The sequence below is a fragment of the Alligator mississippiensis genome, chromosome 4 (genome assembly GCF_030867095.1).
Source record: "Alligator mississippiensis isolate rAllMis1 chromosome 4, rAllMis1, whole genome shotgun sequence".
NCBI lineage: Eukaryota > Metazoa > Chordata > Crocodylia > Alligatoridae > Alligator > Alligator mississippiensis.
In genome coordinates this window covers 117,087,641-117,100,261 of record NC_081827.1, presented here as the reverse complement: position 1 = coordinate 117,100,261, position 12,621 = coordinate 117,087,641, and the positions used below count along the sequence as shown (strand labels likewise).

The following is a 12,621-nucleotide window of genomic DNA, read 5'->3' as shown; positions in this document are numbered from 1 at the left end:
GGTTCTTTGGCTGAATCTGATATCTTTTATTAGACCAACTTAAATAGCTGGAGAAGAATTTTTAAGCAAGCTTTTGGGTTCAAAAACCCTTCATCAGGCTAAGGAAGTTTCAGCAGTTGGTGTGTGCTCTTCCTGGATGGAATGAAAAGTAAGATTTCCAATACATTTTTTGGGGGGGGGGGGGCGGGAAATTACACTATGTCTTGAGGTTTTCACTGTCAGAAAAGACCTGATATTTACCTTACGTTCCCTTCTAGCTGAACTCCTCACATAGGTCCTAATCACACCCAGAACTCTCAGCCACAGAAAGCTTAGCAAGGGCTCATTTTGGTACAAGGTCAGACTAAGCACATACACATTTAAAAAATCTGGTTCTAAATTCAGTGAGATACCTAAGTTCATGTGACGTTTTGCTGAGCCCAGACACAATACAATGAGGTTGGAGCTGATTGGTGATTTTGCATCAGTAGTATGTGTGATCTGTGTTTTTTCTTGCCTTGGATGTGAAACAAAGTAAAACTTGGCAGTTTCAAATTTCATTTTGACTTTCTGGATTTGTGTGCACCTAAAGTTCATAGTTAAACTCAGCTGTGTGAACCCCACATGGATCAATACCAAAGCAACTTGTTGCAAGAAGCCTTGAAAAAAAACCTTTCCATTATACCTGTGTCACCTCAGCCCTCCCACTTACATGATATAGATCACTGTAGAAACTTATTGGGCTAAATCCTATTTCACTTCTTGTACCTAAATGGTCCATATACAGCTGTATAAGTTCTTAGCATTTACTCATGAATTGTGATTCAGCTTGGTCCAGGCTTGCCTATGAAGTGGGCTGTGCTCCAGGCAGGTAGCTATGCAAAGGTCTAGGAGCAGGTCCCTGCTGCAATTCATAGTGCTTTGCAGGAAGCGCTATGAGTTGCAACGATCCCCTGGACTTAACACAAGTTTGCTGTTGGGTCTGGGAGTTGGGGATTCCAGCCGCTTGCTACAAGCCTGCAGCCTGGTCTCGGTAGCAATGCTACTCCCAGCCTGATCCTGTTTTCAGAAGGGGAGGGAGGAAAGGGAGCAGAGGGAGCTCGTTCTTGGGGTTCCCCAGCCAGTGCTGGAGTTTGGGACAGGTGGATTGGAGCCTCCTCCCCACCCCCCATCCCCACTCCCTGAGGGTCCAATTCACATGCCCCACCCTTCAGTGGAAGTTGAAAAAACCCCAGACCAAACTCCCTCTGCTCCCTTTCTTCCAACCATTCTGAAAACGGCGTCAGGCTGGGAGACCCACAGACACAAATTACAGAATGTGCACTGTTTTGGAGCATATTCATCTGAACTGTCATGCAATGAGGTTTTGGATTTTCATGGGATTGGGCCCTTTTTAAGCTCTCTGAAGCTGTGCGCTTCTGTTTGGTGACAGCTGTAGAGTAGGGCTGTGCGAAATGGCATCGTTCTGTTTTGATTTGCGTTTCAACATTTTGATGGAACAGTGTTTCATTTCGAATTTTGCTTCGATTCGAAACCACTGTTCCATTTTGTTTCGTCAAAACAGTTTCGCTGTTTCGACGTTTCGCCCATAGGCTATAATGGGGAAGTGAGAAACAGCCTATAACTTTGTCATTTCTTGCCTGATTTGGATGCAGCTTGCAGGTATGGTAGCCCTTTCTGAGGCCATGAAGTCTGCTAAATTTCAAGGAAATAGGTGGAGAGGGGTCTGGGAAACTGCACCTCAAACTCTTGAAAGCAAAACTCATGTCATGTGTGTGTGCGTGTGTGTGTGTGTGTGTGTGTGTGTTAAGCCACAGTGGAGTGAGAAACTGCAGGCATGGTAGCCCCTGCTGAAGCCACAAAGCCTGCCAAGTTTCAAGGAGATAGGTACAGAGGTTTCTGGGAAACTGCACCTCAAACTGCTGACAAGCAAAACTCGTGACATGGGTGACACTGTGTGTGTGTTAAGGCATAGGGGGGTGAAAACTGCAGGCAAGGTAGCCCCTGTTGAGGCCACAAACCTTGCCAAGTTTCAAGGAGATAGGTGCAGGGGGTTCTGGGGCCCTGCACTTCTGACTGCTGACAGGCAAAACTTGTGACATGGGTGCTTGTGCGACTGTCTGTGTTAGAGCACAAAGCGGTGAAAACTGCAGGCCTGCTAGACCTTGCTGTGGCCATGAAGCCTGCCAGCTTTCAAGGAGATAAGTGCAGGGGGTTCTGGGGCCCTGCACTTCTGACTGCTGACAGGCAAAACTCATGACATGGGTGAGTGACACTGTGTGTATTAAGGTGTGCTCTCACTGGTGCTGGGGCCTCTACACAACACAGTAGTGTTCCCCAATGAGGCTTCCTCCTCCCCTATAGCCTCAGTCCAGTCCACCACTTTACAGGACAACAGGTAAGACAATCTGGTGTATTTTAAGTAGGCCAACTGTATAGTTAGAGAAATTTATTTTATCAAGCTTTCAGGTTGAAAAACCCTTTGTCAGGCTGAAGAAGCACCTGCAGTTGGTGTGTCTGCTGGTCCTGGATGGAAGGAATAGTAAAGAAGCCAGAGACTGGCCTGGCATGCAATGCAGGCAAAAAAGCTAGTCAGTAAAAATGTAAACAGAGGAGTCAGGGGGTGAGAGACAGGTTGGGAGAGGGGTAGGGGGAAGGGGGATGTAGCAGCACAGGTAAAAGTGCAGAGGTACCTGGGGAGTCAGATGTCTGGCAGGTCGCAGTGTGTCAGAATTCCACTGTCTATATTGAGTCCATGAGTTTCTGTACCTAGTACCTAGGAGGCTGATGAAGTGCAGTTCATAGGCCCAGCTCCAAAAAGTGGTTTGTAAATTCAAACAAGCACCAAACCTCATCACCGGAACTGCAGCCAACTGCCTAATGCTCAAAACACATAACCTGCCAACTATCTCCAATACCCCTACAAACTGCACGCCAGAATCTATCAAAGATAACAATACCCAACTACCTGTGGGGGCACATTCCTCACCAAAAAAGCACTCTGTCTCTAGTCTCTCAGGCCTGATCCTGAGAGGGAACAAATTACAAACCACTTTTCACAGCCGGGCCTATGAACTTCACTTCATCAGCCTCCTAGGTACAGAAACTCACGGACTCAATATAGATTAGACAGTGGAATTCTGACACACTCCAGCCTGCCAGACATCTTGACTCCCCAGGTACCTCTGCACTTTTACCTGTGCTGCTACATTCCCCTCCCCACCACACCCCAGCCTGCCCCTCACTCCCTGATGCCTCCATTTCCATTTTCACTGATTGGCTTTCTTGCCTGCATTGTGTGTCAGGACAGCCTCTGGCTTCTTTACTATTCCTTCCATCCAGGACCAGCAGACACACCAACTGCAGGTGCTTCCTCAGCTTGACAAAGGGTTTTTCAACCCAAAAGCTGGCATCCCAGGCAGCTAAGCTGAGCTCACCTGGAGCCTCACAACTCCACTGCAACCAGCAAGCCTCAGACCTATCAAAGATGTGACAGGTCTGGGCTTTCCCCAGCCAGGACTGTATGCGTGCGTGCATTAGCTGAAGTCTATGGCATCTCCTACCCACCTTTCAGCAAGGGATCATTGGCCCTGGCATTTACGGGGTTGCCATGCTGCCAGCAATCCCACCAGGCCTCGCTACCCTGGCAGGGTACAGTTTTACGGGTCATGCCCAGGACCTGGGACCTCCTCCTTCCCCATAGCCCCAGTCCATACCTCCAAGTTCATCCTGGAATGGGAGCCATCTCAGCAGGGACATGTTCTTCCCCTGCTGGCTGGTAATACAGTGAGTGCCCCCTCCAGCTGAAAGTGGGGCATTAACTGGTTTTTAAAAAATGAAAAAAAGGAAATAGGTGCAGATGGAGTAAGGAGGGTAGCATTCACTCTGTCTGCACGTGGAGCTTGGGGAACCCCAGTAGTGGGAGGTTCATCTTCAAGAACACCAGCTGCTAGACCAAACCAGGATACAAGCAGATGCGGTGGGGTGTCACTACATCCCCACTGATGCTGAACACCCTCTCACTCGGAACACTGGTCTGTGGACAGGACAGGTGCTCACGGGCAACCATGGCCAGATCTGGCCACATCTGGCTGTGGCTTGCCCAGTAGGCCAAGGGGTCTCACAGCAGCACTTCCACATCCTCACCAAGATAGGCAGCCACCAAGGCCTGAGCACCACCTGCCTGATGATGGGGTCTGGTGGCTCTGGACCCCACCATAGAAGCCATGCCCTTGGCCCACATTGGCAGCACCTGTGATGAAGGAGGAGACTGACTGGTGGATGGTGTGCTAGCACAGAACAGTGGATCCCCCTCTTCCAAGTCCCCCCCTCCTCTGCCATTCTGCCTCCCTGACTCTCCTCACCAGCACCTCCGTTCACTGATTCAGGATTTAGCCGCTGCATATGCTTCCCTTCACCCTCGGGTCACACATGGCAGCCAGCACATGGACTGTACTGGACTGTAAGGGATCAAGTCATTTCCTGATGCCCTCCTTGATCCGCCTCACCAGTGCCTGCACATCTGGTGACAGCAGCTTGCCCCAGCCAGGAACACTGATCCTCTGGAAGCTCTCCATTAGACTCTGAAGTTCCCTCACTACGGGGATCACCTGGCTAAGGAGGGCATCGCCAGTTCTGAGGGTCTTGGTGGCCTCAAGGAAGGGCTTGAGGACCACCAAGATCTGGGACATGGTATCCCACTCAGCTCTGTTCAGGGGGCCGCTGATCCCAATCTCCCCAAGTAAAGCCATCTCATGGATGGCCTGCTGTTGTTCCTTCAGCCTGCAGAGCATCAGGTATGTGGAGTTCCACTGAGTCTCCACATCCTGCATGATTTTTTACTGCAGTATGTGTAGCTCTGTCTGTTTGTCCTGCAGCATCTTGCCTCCTTTGATGCTCCAGTGGAAGTAGCTTGCCACCTTCCTGTATTTCAGAATGAGCTTGCTGCTGGTGCTGGCACCATCACCAGCAGCCCTGTCCCCCTCCAAGGCATCCCTGACAATGAGGTGCAGCTTGTGTGCCACACAGCGGATGCCAACAAGGTTGGCATCATGGACAGCCTTGTCCATATTGGCCCCATTGTTGGTGACCGTGAACCCGCGGGTGAACTCACCTTGCCCAGCAAGCCATCCCTGCACCAAGTGGTTTATGGCCCCCATGATCTCTGTTGCTGTGTGGGACTCATCCATCACCTCGGCTTGACGGAGAGCCCACTGATGGCCTGACTGGTCTCACCGATGCCCTGTGAGGGAGAGGTAGGTGTGATCTTCACCCAGCTGCTGCAGATGTCTGAAGTGAAGTGTAAGGCCACCTGTGGAACTGCCATGAGCAGCTCCTCCCTCAAGTACTCCCTGCATGCCTCATACAGAGAGGACACCACCATCCTGCTGAAGGTGGTGCATGCGAGCACTTGGTATGATGAGGTCAAAACGAGCTCAAAATGAGTCGAAACAGTGTCGAAACAAAACTGCTGGCAACATTTTGCACAGCCCTACTGTAGAGCATTTTCCGGGGCCAGATCAGGAGAAAATTGTCAGTTCTCTCTGCACTCATAGAGTTGTCTGGAGACGTCCTGACGTTTGAGTTTCAAAAAAACTCTTGCAACTAGCAAGTGTTAAGAGGAGGAGGTCAGACTTTGTTTCTGATTTGTTACTTCCCTGGTGTGTTTGTTCTAATGTGATTCTCTATGTTGTTTCCCTCCCTCCCAGGATTTACTGCATCACAGATATTGATCCAGATCACAGGAAGCTCAGCCAGTTGCAAGCCGTGATCCGCTTTCTCAAGGGAGAGGATACAGAGCTGGAATGTGAGTGCTGAAAACTTGAAGTGACCTGTTGGCATGTTCTTTTACCCATGCAGGGAGCATCTGAAGACCTCATTTATGGCTGGTACCTCATTACATTAGGCCTTATACACCACAGCATAAAAGACAAAGCCAAGCATTATGCTTCTACCAGAAGAATCACTGATCCCCCAAGAGAAATTGCCAGTCTATAGGCATTCATTCACTTTCTCCCAGAGGAAACATGCCCCCTTCAGGAGAAAGCTAGCACCTGGAAGATCTCCCCTGTGAGAGTTTCTCCTGCTAGAATGAACACACCTGTATGCTTCTGCTCAGCAACTCTGTGATCAGGAGGAGTTGAGCAGTAGCTTCCTCTGTGCCTTTCCCAGACCAGAGTCCCCTCTGTCTGGAGATCGTGGAGGGCATTTCTCTGCAGTTTGACTTCTCCTGATCATGAAGGATCTGAGCTGCCAGTGTCTGCTGAGCTTTCATGAGAGCAGGGTATCCCCAGTCTGAGGAATGGGCGGGGGCACATTGTCAGATAGACAGGGAGTGGGGAAGCAGCTGCTCACTGTTCCTCACATCTGGGGATAACCCAGTCTGGGGAATGGGTAGGGAGAATTGCCCCACTGCTCCCTCTCCTCACTCCAGGCCAAGGGTGACCTTGGTCTGAGGAATGCACAGGGAGCAAGGGAGAGAATGCAGCTGCAAGGTGAACATCTGAACTGTTCCCTCTCCTGGGAAGATTTCTAGCAGTGGACATTTCTGAGAAATGAATGCCTGTTCGTACAAGCTATATTCTAGGGGACTAACAGTCAAATTTTGAAATAAGCAAATGTGACAAACAGGAGGACGGAAAAGGCTGAGGGAGGACAATGTAACAAATAGAGCATATACTTACATAAGTTAGCTATTGCACCCCTGAGTGTGTTTGCTGGGTGTTTTGCTGAGGTTTCCAAGCATCTCCAGTTATATTGTGGGTTTATTCTGTCAACAAATTAAATCAGATGTCCCCACCTGCTACTCACCCTAGAACCCCCCTGGTAGGCTGATTTCTCCAAACCCTCACAGCTTTAATTAGCGTGCTGCCCCTATTCGGGCTCTTTCAAACCCTTTCTCTCCTTCCTGCTGTTCATCCTCACCTGACTTCCTGAACCCCAGTCTAACTGTAAATCTGGGAACCAGATAAACTTACCAGAAATGGGTCTTAAGAAGAGATTTGAGCAGGGTGGATCTGATTTAAATCAAATCAGTTTAATCATGATTGAAATTGTGATTTAAATCACTGGTCAGGAAGCCTCGATTTAATCATTGTTTTCTACAAAAAAGTGCATTCTTGTTATTTGATATAACAATGCATATAGTCACAAGTCAGAGATGGATGTTGGTTTCATTTTCAGAAGGTACACACTATACATTTTAAAGCAGTAATTTATTTTGATTTTTTTACAGATTAATTTTTAGCTACATCAAAAAACTGTAGTATGATTTGGTTATTTAATTTGCCAAAGCTAACTGAAGCAGATACTTGTGAAGTCATTGGGAGGTGAATTATTTCTAATCACTAGATTAATCATGGATATTTGGGGGATATTTTTGCCATACTGTATTAGGTGGACAACAACAACCATCACCAAAAAGAAAAGACATTTAAATTGTTTTATTTAACTAAAACAGCAAGCTTACATATTTTGGATATTTCTCTTCAACAGAAAACATGTATAATTATTTTAACAAAACAAGTATATGTGTTTTTGAATTTTTAACTATTTTAGTTATAAATGTGAAATGTGTTTTTAACAAAAATTAAATAGATTATTTCAGTCAGTTCAACATGAAAAACTTAAAATACTGGGTAATGCAGCAAACTCAGTCTTCACCCTCCTCTTTCTGTTTATTCATAGGCAGGAAAAGAAAGACAAGCTTTCCTGCTTTTTCAGTTTCCAAGTGATTTTACAATTTAGAATGAATTAGTGCAAAGAAAGAAAATATTCTTTCTACACCTTCTGTTAAAAGCTAGATTATCATTTCAATAGTCTCTGATGGATCCAGGTGCTTATGTGAACACCACCAGTTCACTGGTATGACTTTCTTTAAAACCTCATCAGCAAACATAGGTCTTGAATGGTTCACCCTTTGCCCTGAAATTTATTATAGTTGGTATTATGGAGGGATGATTGCTGGATGCCCTTGTCATAGCCAACTCCTCTTCTTCAGTAGTTAAGCATTGACCCTGGTACCAAGTATTGAGAATATTGGCAAGAAAATGAGCTGGAGATGGTGTTTGATCCATTCATTTTTTAATGCCTGTAATTTAACTGTCATTGCATATTTCTCTTTTCAAGGTCTCACTCAGTGCCTTCCAAATTTCAACAGCATCAGCAATAAAACAGTGATTTCCCTGCACTTTGTTCAAGGCTACAGAAATAGTCTTCAGGATAATCTGCATATGTTCTACATTTCTCTTTAGCCCAATGTTGAGAACTTTGGCTAATGACAGTTCCATCTATTTTGTCATGATTTCATTCACAAATTGTCATCAGCTTAGGCCAGTTCTCAATACATTGCTCAAAACAGTCCAGTCAGTGGTGACCCCCTGAGAGGGCTGGTGCACCGCCTGACTGGCCACACTCACCGCTTAGTGGGGACAGGCAGGAGCGCCAGTGCCTCCCCTGCAAGTACCAGCCAATCACTGCAGCCACTTGCAGAAGCGGCTGCAGCCACTCCTAGAAGTGATTGCAGCAATCGGGCATCACAGGATTAGGCAACAAAATCAGCCACAGGGGACCCACCCCGCCAGTCGGCAGGATTGGATGCTGAGTCTTCCCTCCCCCCCCCCCCCCCGGTTGGTAAGATCGGCCATGGGGGACCCCACCCTCCAGTCAGCAGGACTGGTCACAGGGGGGGCATGTGCCCCTCCCCTGACTAAGGCGGCACTAGTCGCCCATGAGTCCAGTACTGAGTTCCATCACAAGTCTTGTGGTAGAGTTAGTTTGGTTCCTCCTGCTTGCTTCCGAGCAGCTGCTGTGAAGTGATTGTTATGGAAGTATTTTGCCATTTCAACATTAGCCTTTATTTCTGGAGCACTGAGGTCTTTAGCTAAGAGGCACACCAAATGAGCCCTGCAGCCATGTGTTATTAGTTTGGGGCTTTCTTCACTCTCTTCTAGATTTCTTCTCATCTTTGATACTTTTGCAGCATTGTTGGTGACAAAGCTGTGTACTAGATATTTTACCTTTTTTCACAGTTTGGTATAGCTTTTACTGATACTTCTTATAAGTATTCTGCTCTGTGTACATTTCCTGATGTATCAATTGTTTCTGTGAGGTAGACAGTCCCTTCTTCTGTTGTCACACAAGTACATATTGCTGGATCATTGTGGACATTGCCCCACCCAAGGTGAACAATTTCCCCTCTAGACTTTTTGCACACTGTTCAATTTCTTTCTTATACACTTACTTTATCCAGAAATTTGCCTGCAATATCTGCTCTGTTGGGTAGACTGCATCCTGGTCGTAATGACTGAACCATGTCAATGAAGTGTGTGTTCTCAACCATACAGAAAGGAGAGTTTGTTGCATAAACAACCCAAGCAATTTTTTTCATGAATTACTTATTGTTGCAATCTGCTGTTTCTTATTACAAACTTATCTATTGTTGCTTCTGAATGATGGACATTGTTTTTGCTTTTTGTTACATGTGATATACTATGTGACATACATTTGACTGGAACACTGGTATCATTAACAGATAACTCTGAAACTGTAGACAGTGATGATGTTGAATATGGATAGTCAGAATCCTGTATGTTGAGGATGGATTATTCTGAACAAAAGTCGTCAGTGCAGTTGTTACAGTACTGCTAATTTAGTATTATTCATTGCACTCAGTACTACTTTCGAAGTATAACTGTAAAAGGAAGAGCTGCCTATTTCCGCCATTATTTTATATCACAACTGCATTAAAAATATGATAGTTCCATAAAGTAACCACTATATTTTTGCTCAAACATTTTTATGAGAATTCAAGTAGTCCAGAAGTCCACCCAAAAGTTAGGGACAGGGAAGACAGGCAGTCCTTAAGGAAGAAGTATGAAATAAGAAAGTTTACTGACCTGGAGCTCCTGCATATTCAGACATGTTCCATTCATCATCTTCAGAGCAGCTTCCTCCTGAGAAAGAGCACTCCTCATGATGTTGTTTCACTCAGGCAACCAGGCCTTGCATTTCTTTGTTGCACTGTTTGCATTTTGTATGCATGCCTGTCTTACCCACAGGTAGAGGAACTTTATTAAAATATTCCCAAACAGGGTCTCATTTACAGCCTGGCAAGCCTGCTGCCATGATAGGTTTTTCCTTCTACCATACCATTCCCTCACTAGATTTCAAATTAATGGAGAGGCTATACTCAGAAACTTATTCCTCAAGACTTCTGGAATATTATGCTCAAAATGTTTCTTTTGATTCTACTGCCCCTCCTGCCTTGCATTTATCTCCAGACTCTTCCTCCTTGCCCAGATCTACTCCAACCCCAACAATCCTCTATTCATTTAACTTCTTGAAACTTTGCACTTTTAGAGAGAGGCAAGGGCTTGATTCTTTGTACATAGACTTGCAGAGAGTCAATAGGCCTGATGTGTAGGTAATCAGGTCTGTTAGCTCACATCTTCATACACTGCTGTTAACAAGACTGTTATGTCTGGAGACACAAATCCACAGTTTGAGAACTGAAACTAAGCATCACAGAGAAATTGAATGGGATCTTCTAGACTGAGCACTGAGTCCCATTGGGTTGAGTGGTTTTCTTTAATCTTTACTAATCTATAGAGGAGCCTCTGGGAACCTCATAACATTGGGCCCCTAGTATAGTCCATAGCCTGTTATGCCCTATTTATAAAGCTTTCCTAAAAAGGTTACATTAATATATTGTCTCAAATAGTTTATAATTATAAATTATAATCCCTTTTCCATGATGATATCTTTGAGCTTTAGCATATCTTAAATTAAAACTATCTTTATGTAGGTTTATTTTTTTTAAAAAAGCATCTTAACAATGAAAATGAAAAATACAATTACATTTAAAAAAATCTAATTTAAATTTTAAAATCTGATTTTTTTTTATTTTTAAATAAAAATCATTGATTTTTATCCACCCTCGATTTGAGAGAGAAGATGGTGGTAGCCTTACTTATGAATTCAGACTGAGTTCTATGTCTGAGAGTTAGCATAAGGAAATCTTATTGGTGTTTTGAGATAGACAAAGGGTATTTGAGTCTGATATTTCATGGGAGACAGAAGGGTAACAAGAGAAGATAAATAGGGAGGGACTGCATAGTGAAGGTCCTTAAAGGCGAAGACCAGGAGGTTAACCTATAACCAGGAGATGGGAAGGCAAGTGAGTTGAGGGCTTCAAATGAAGCTGTTGTGGGAATGCCACAGTCAATCTTCCTGCAAGCTTGCCCAGCAGAGGAGACAGTGGAGTCAGTTGTGGCCATGTTAGATTTAAGCAGGTAATGAGGCCTTTAGGTACAGTTGTAGGAGACAGTAAAAAGTCAGGAGTGGAGAAGTGGATTTATAAGTCACTAATGTCAAACAAGAATAAAGCTGTGTGACTAGAGCAAAAAGAAATCAAGACCAAGAATGGAGCCAGTAAGATCCTTCTGGAGAGTGGAGGAGAAAAGACTAAAACAGGGCACACAGACTTTGCGTACACCAGAGTGAAGAGGTGTGCTGTCAGGTGCTAGCTTACACATTCTAAAAGTCTTGTGTAGACAAGGCAAAGTAGAAAGGTCAAAAAACACAGGAATCGAGCACAGACTCTTGAGATTTTATCCATGAAGGTCTTAAAGGCTTTGGTAAAAGCAGCTTGAATGGGGTGAGGTGAAGTTGATAGAGTCATACCTACAGTAGACCCAGGCTAAAATTCAAGGAGGCCAACAAGGCCACCTGTTCAGGCCATAACTAAAAGGGAGGCAAAGCAAATAATTCACATGAAAGAGTTTTGTTCACTCAGCCTCTCAATTCTGAAGCTTTCAGACTGACAGAGTGAACCCTCAGCCTTTTGAAGCAATGTAAAGCGTGACCAGAGTCCTGAGCAATATGAGTGACCACCAGAACCCTCAGCATTGGGTTACTGCTCCTTAGGGACACTGTGATGATGAGCTGCCCTGGACACAGAACACTCTGACTCACTCCTACTAGACTGTCTATGGGAGTGGTTTGTTTGGCCATGCCATGCTAAACCCACTGAATCATGAGATATCTGTCACAAATTGGCTCTCAGAAACATCTAGGAAGGAGAAGGATGGTACTGACCACTTTCATCTGTTTTCTACAATTATGTTCATACTCAGGTGATGAGGAGTTGGTCCAGGAGTTACTATTTGATGCTGTGGTAACTGCACCCATGGAGGCCTACTGGACAGCCTTGGCTCTCAACATGTCCGAGTAAGTGTATATAAAGATCCTCCTTCGAAATTCATCAGATCTCATGCACTTGTTTGAGCTTGTTTGAGCTGAGAGAGGATTTCCTGTTTTCATTATGAAAAGTTTCTACTTCACATGAAGGAATACAGGCAGTGTCTTATGTGTCTTATGACACATTTGGTTCTTGAAAACCACATCTTAAGTTGAAGCGTTGCAACTCGGAACCAATTTTCTCATAAGAAACAATGTTATAAATGGGGGATTTGTTCCTGAACCAAGGCCTGACCCCCTATTTTCACCAAAACTACCCCAGAATTTTGTACTCTTGGTTGGACTTTTTGAAGGGCTCTTGGCTGGAGTCTTCTCAGGTGTCTTGGCTGCAGGTTTTTCTGGAGTCTTGTCTGCTTTCTTAAAGAAAGTGTCCAAGGAAGTTTG

The 12,621-nt window shown here is 45.2% G+C and overlaps 1 protein-coding gene across 2 annotated transcripts in view; it reads left to right on the top strand.

Moving 5' to 3' along the window:
* Positions 1 to 12,621, top strand: part of CACNA2D4 (calcium voltage-gated channel auxiliary subunit alpha2delta 4) — a 179,740-nt gene that overhangs the window by 82,021 nt on the left and 85,098 nt on the right. For both annotated transcript variants that reach the window (XR_009461800.1, XM_059726514.1), the window contains exons 22-23: positions 5,688 to 5,785; positions 12,114 to 12,207. Coding sequence is in view for 1 of the 2 variants with exons in the window: in XM_059726514.1 (XP_059582497.1) it covers positions 5,688 to 5,785; positions 12,114 to 12,207 (192 nt within the window). In the remaining variant the exon portion in view is untranslated. The remainder of the gene's footprint in view (positions 1 to 5,687; positions 5,786 to 12,113; positions 12,208 to 12,621) is intronic.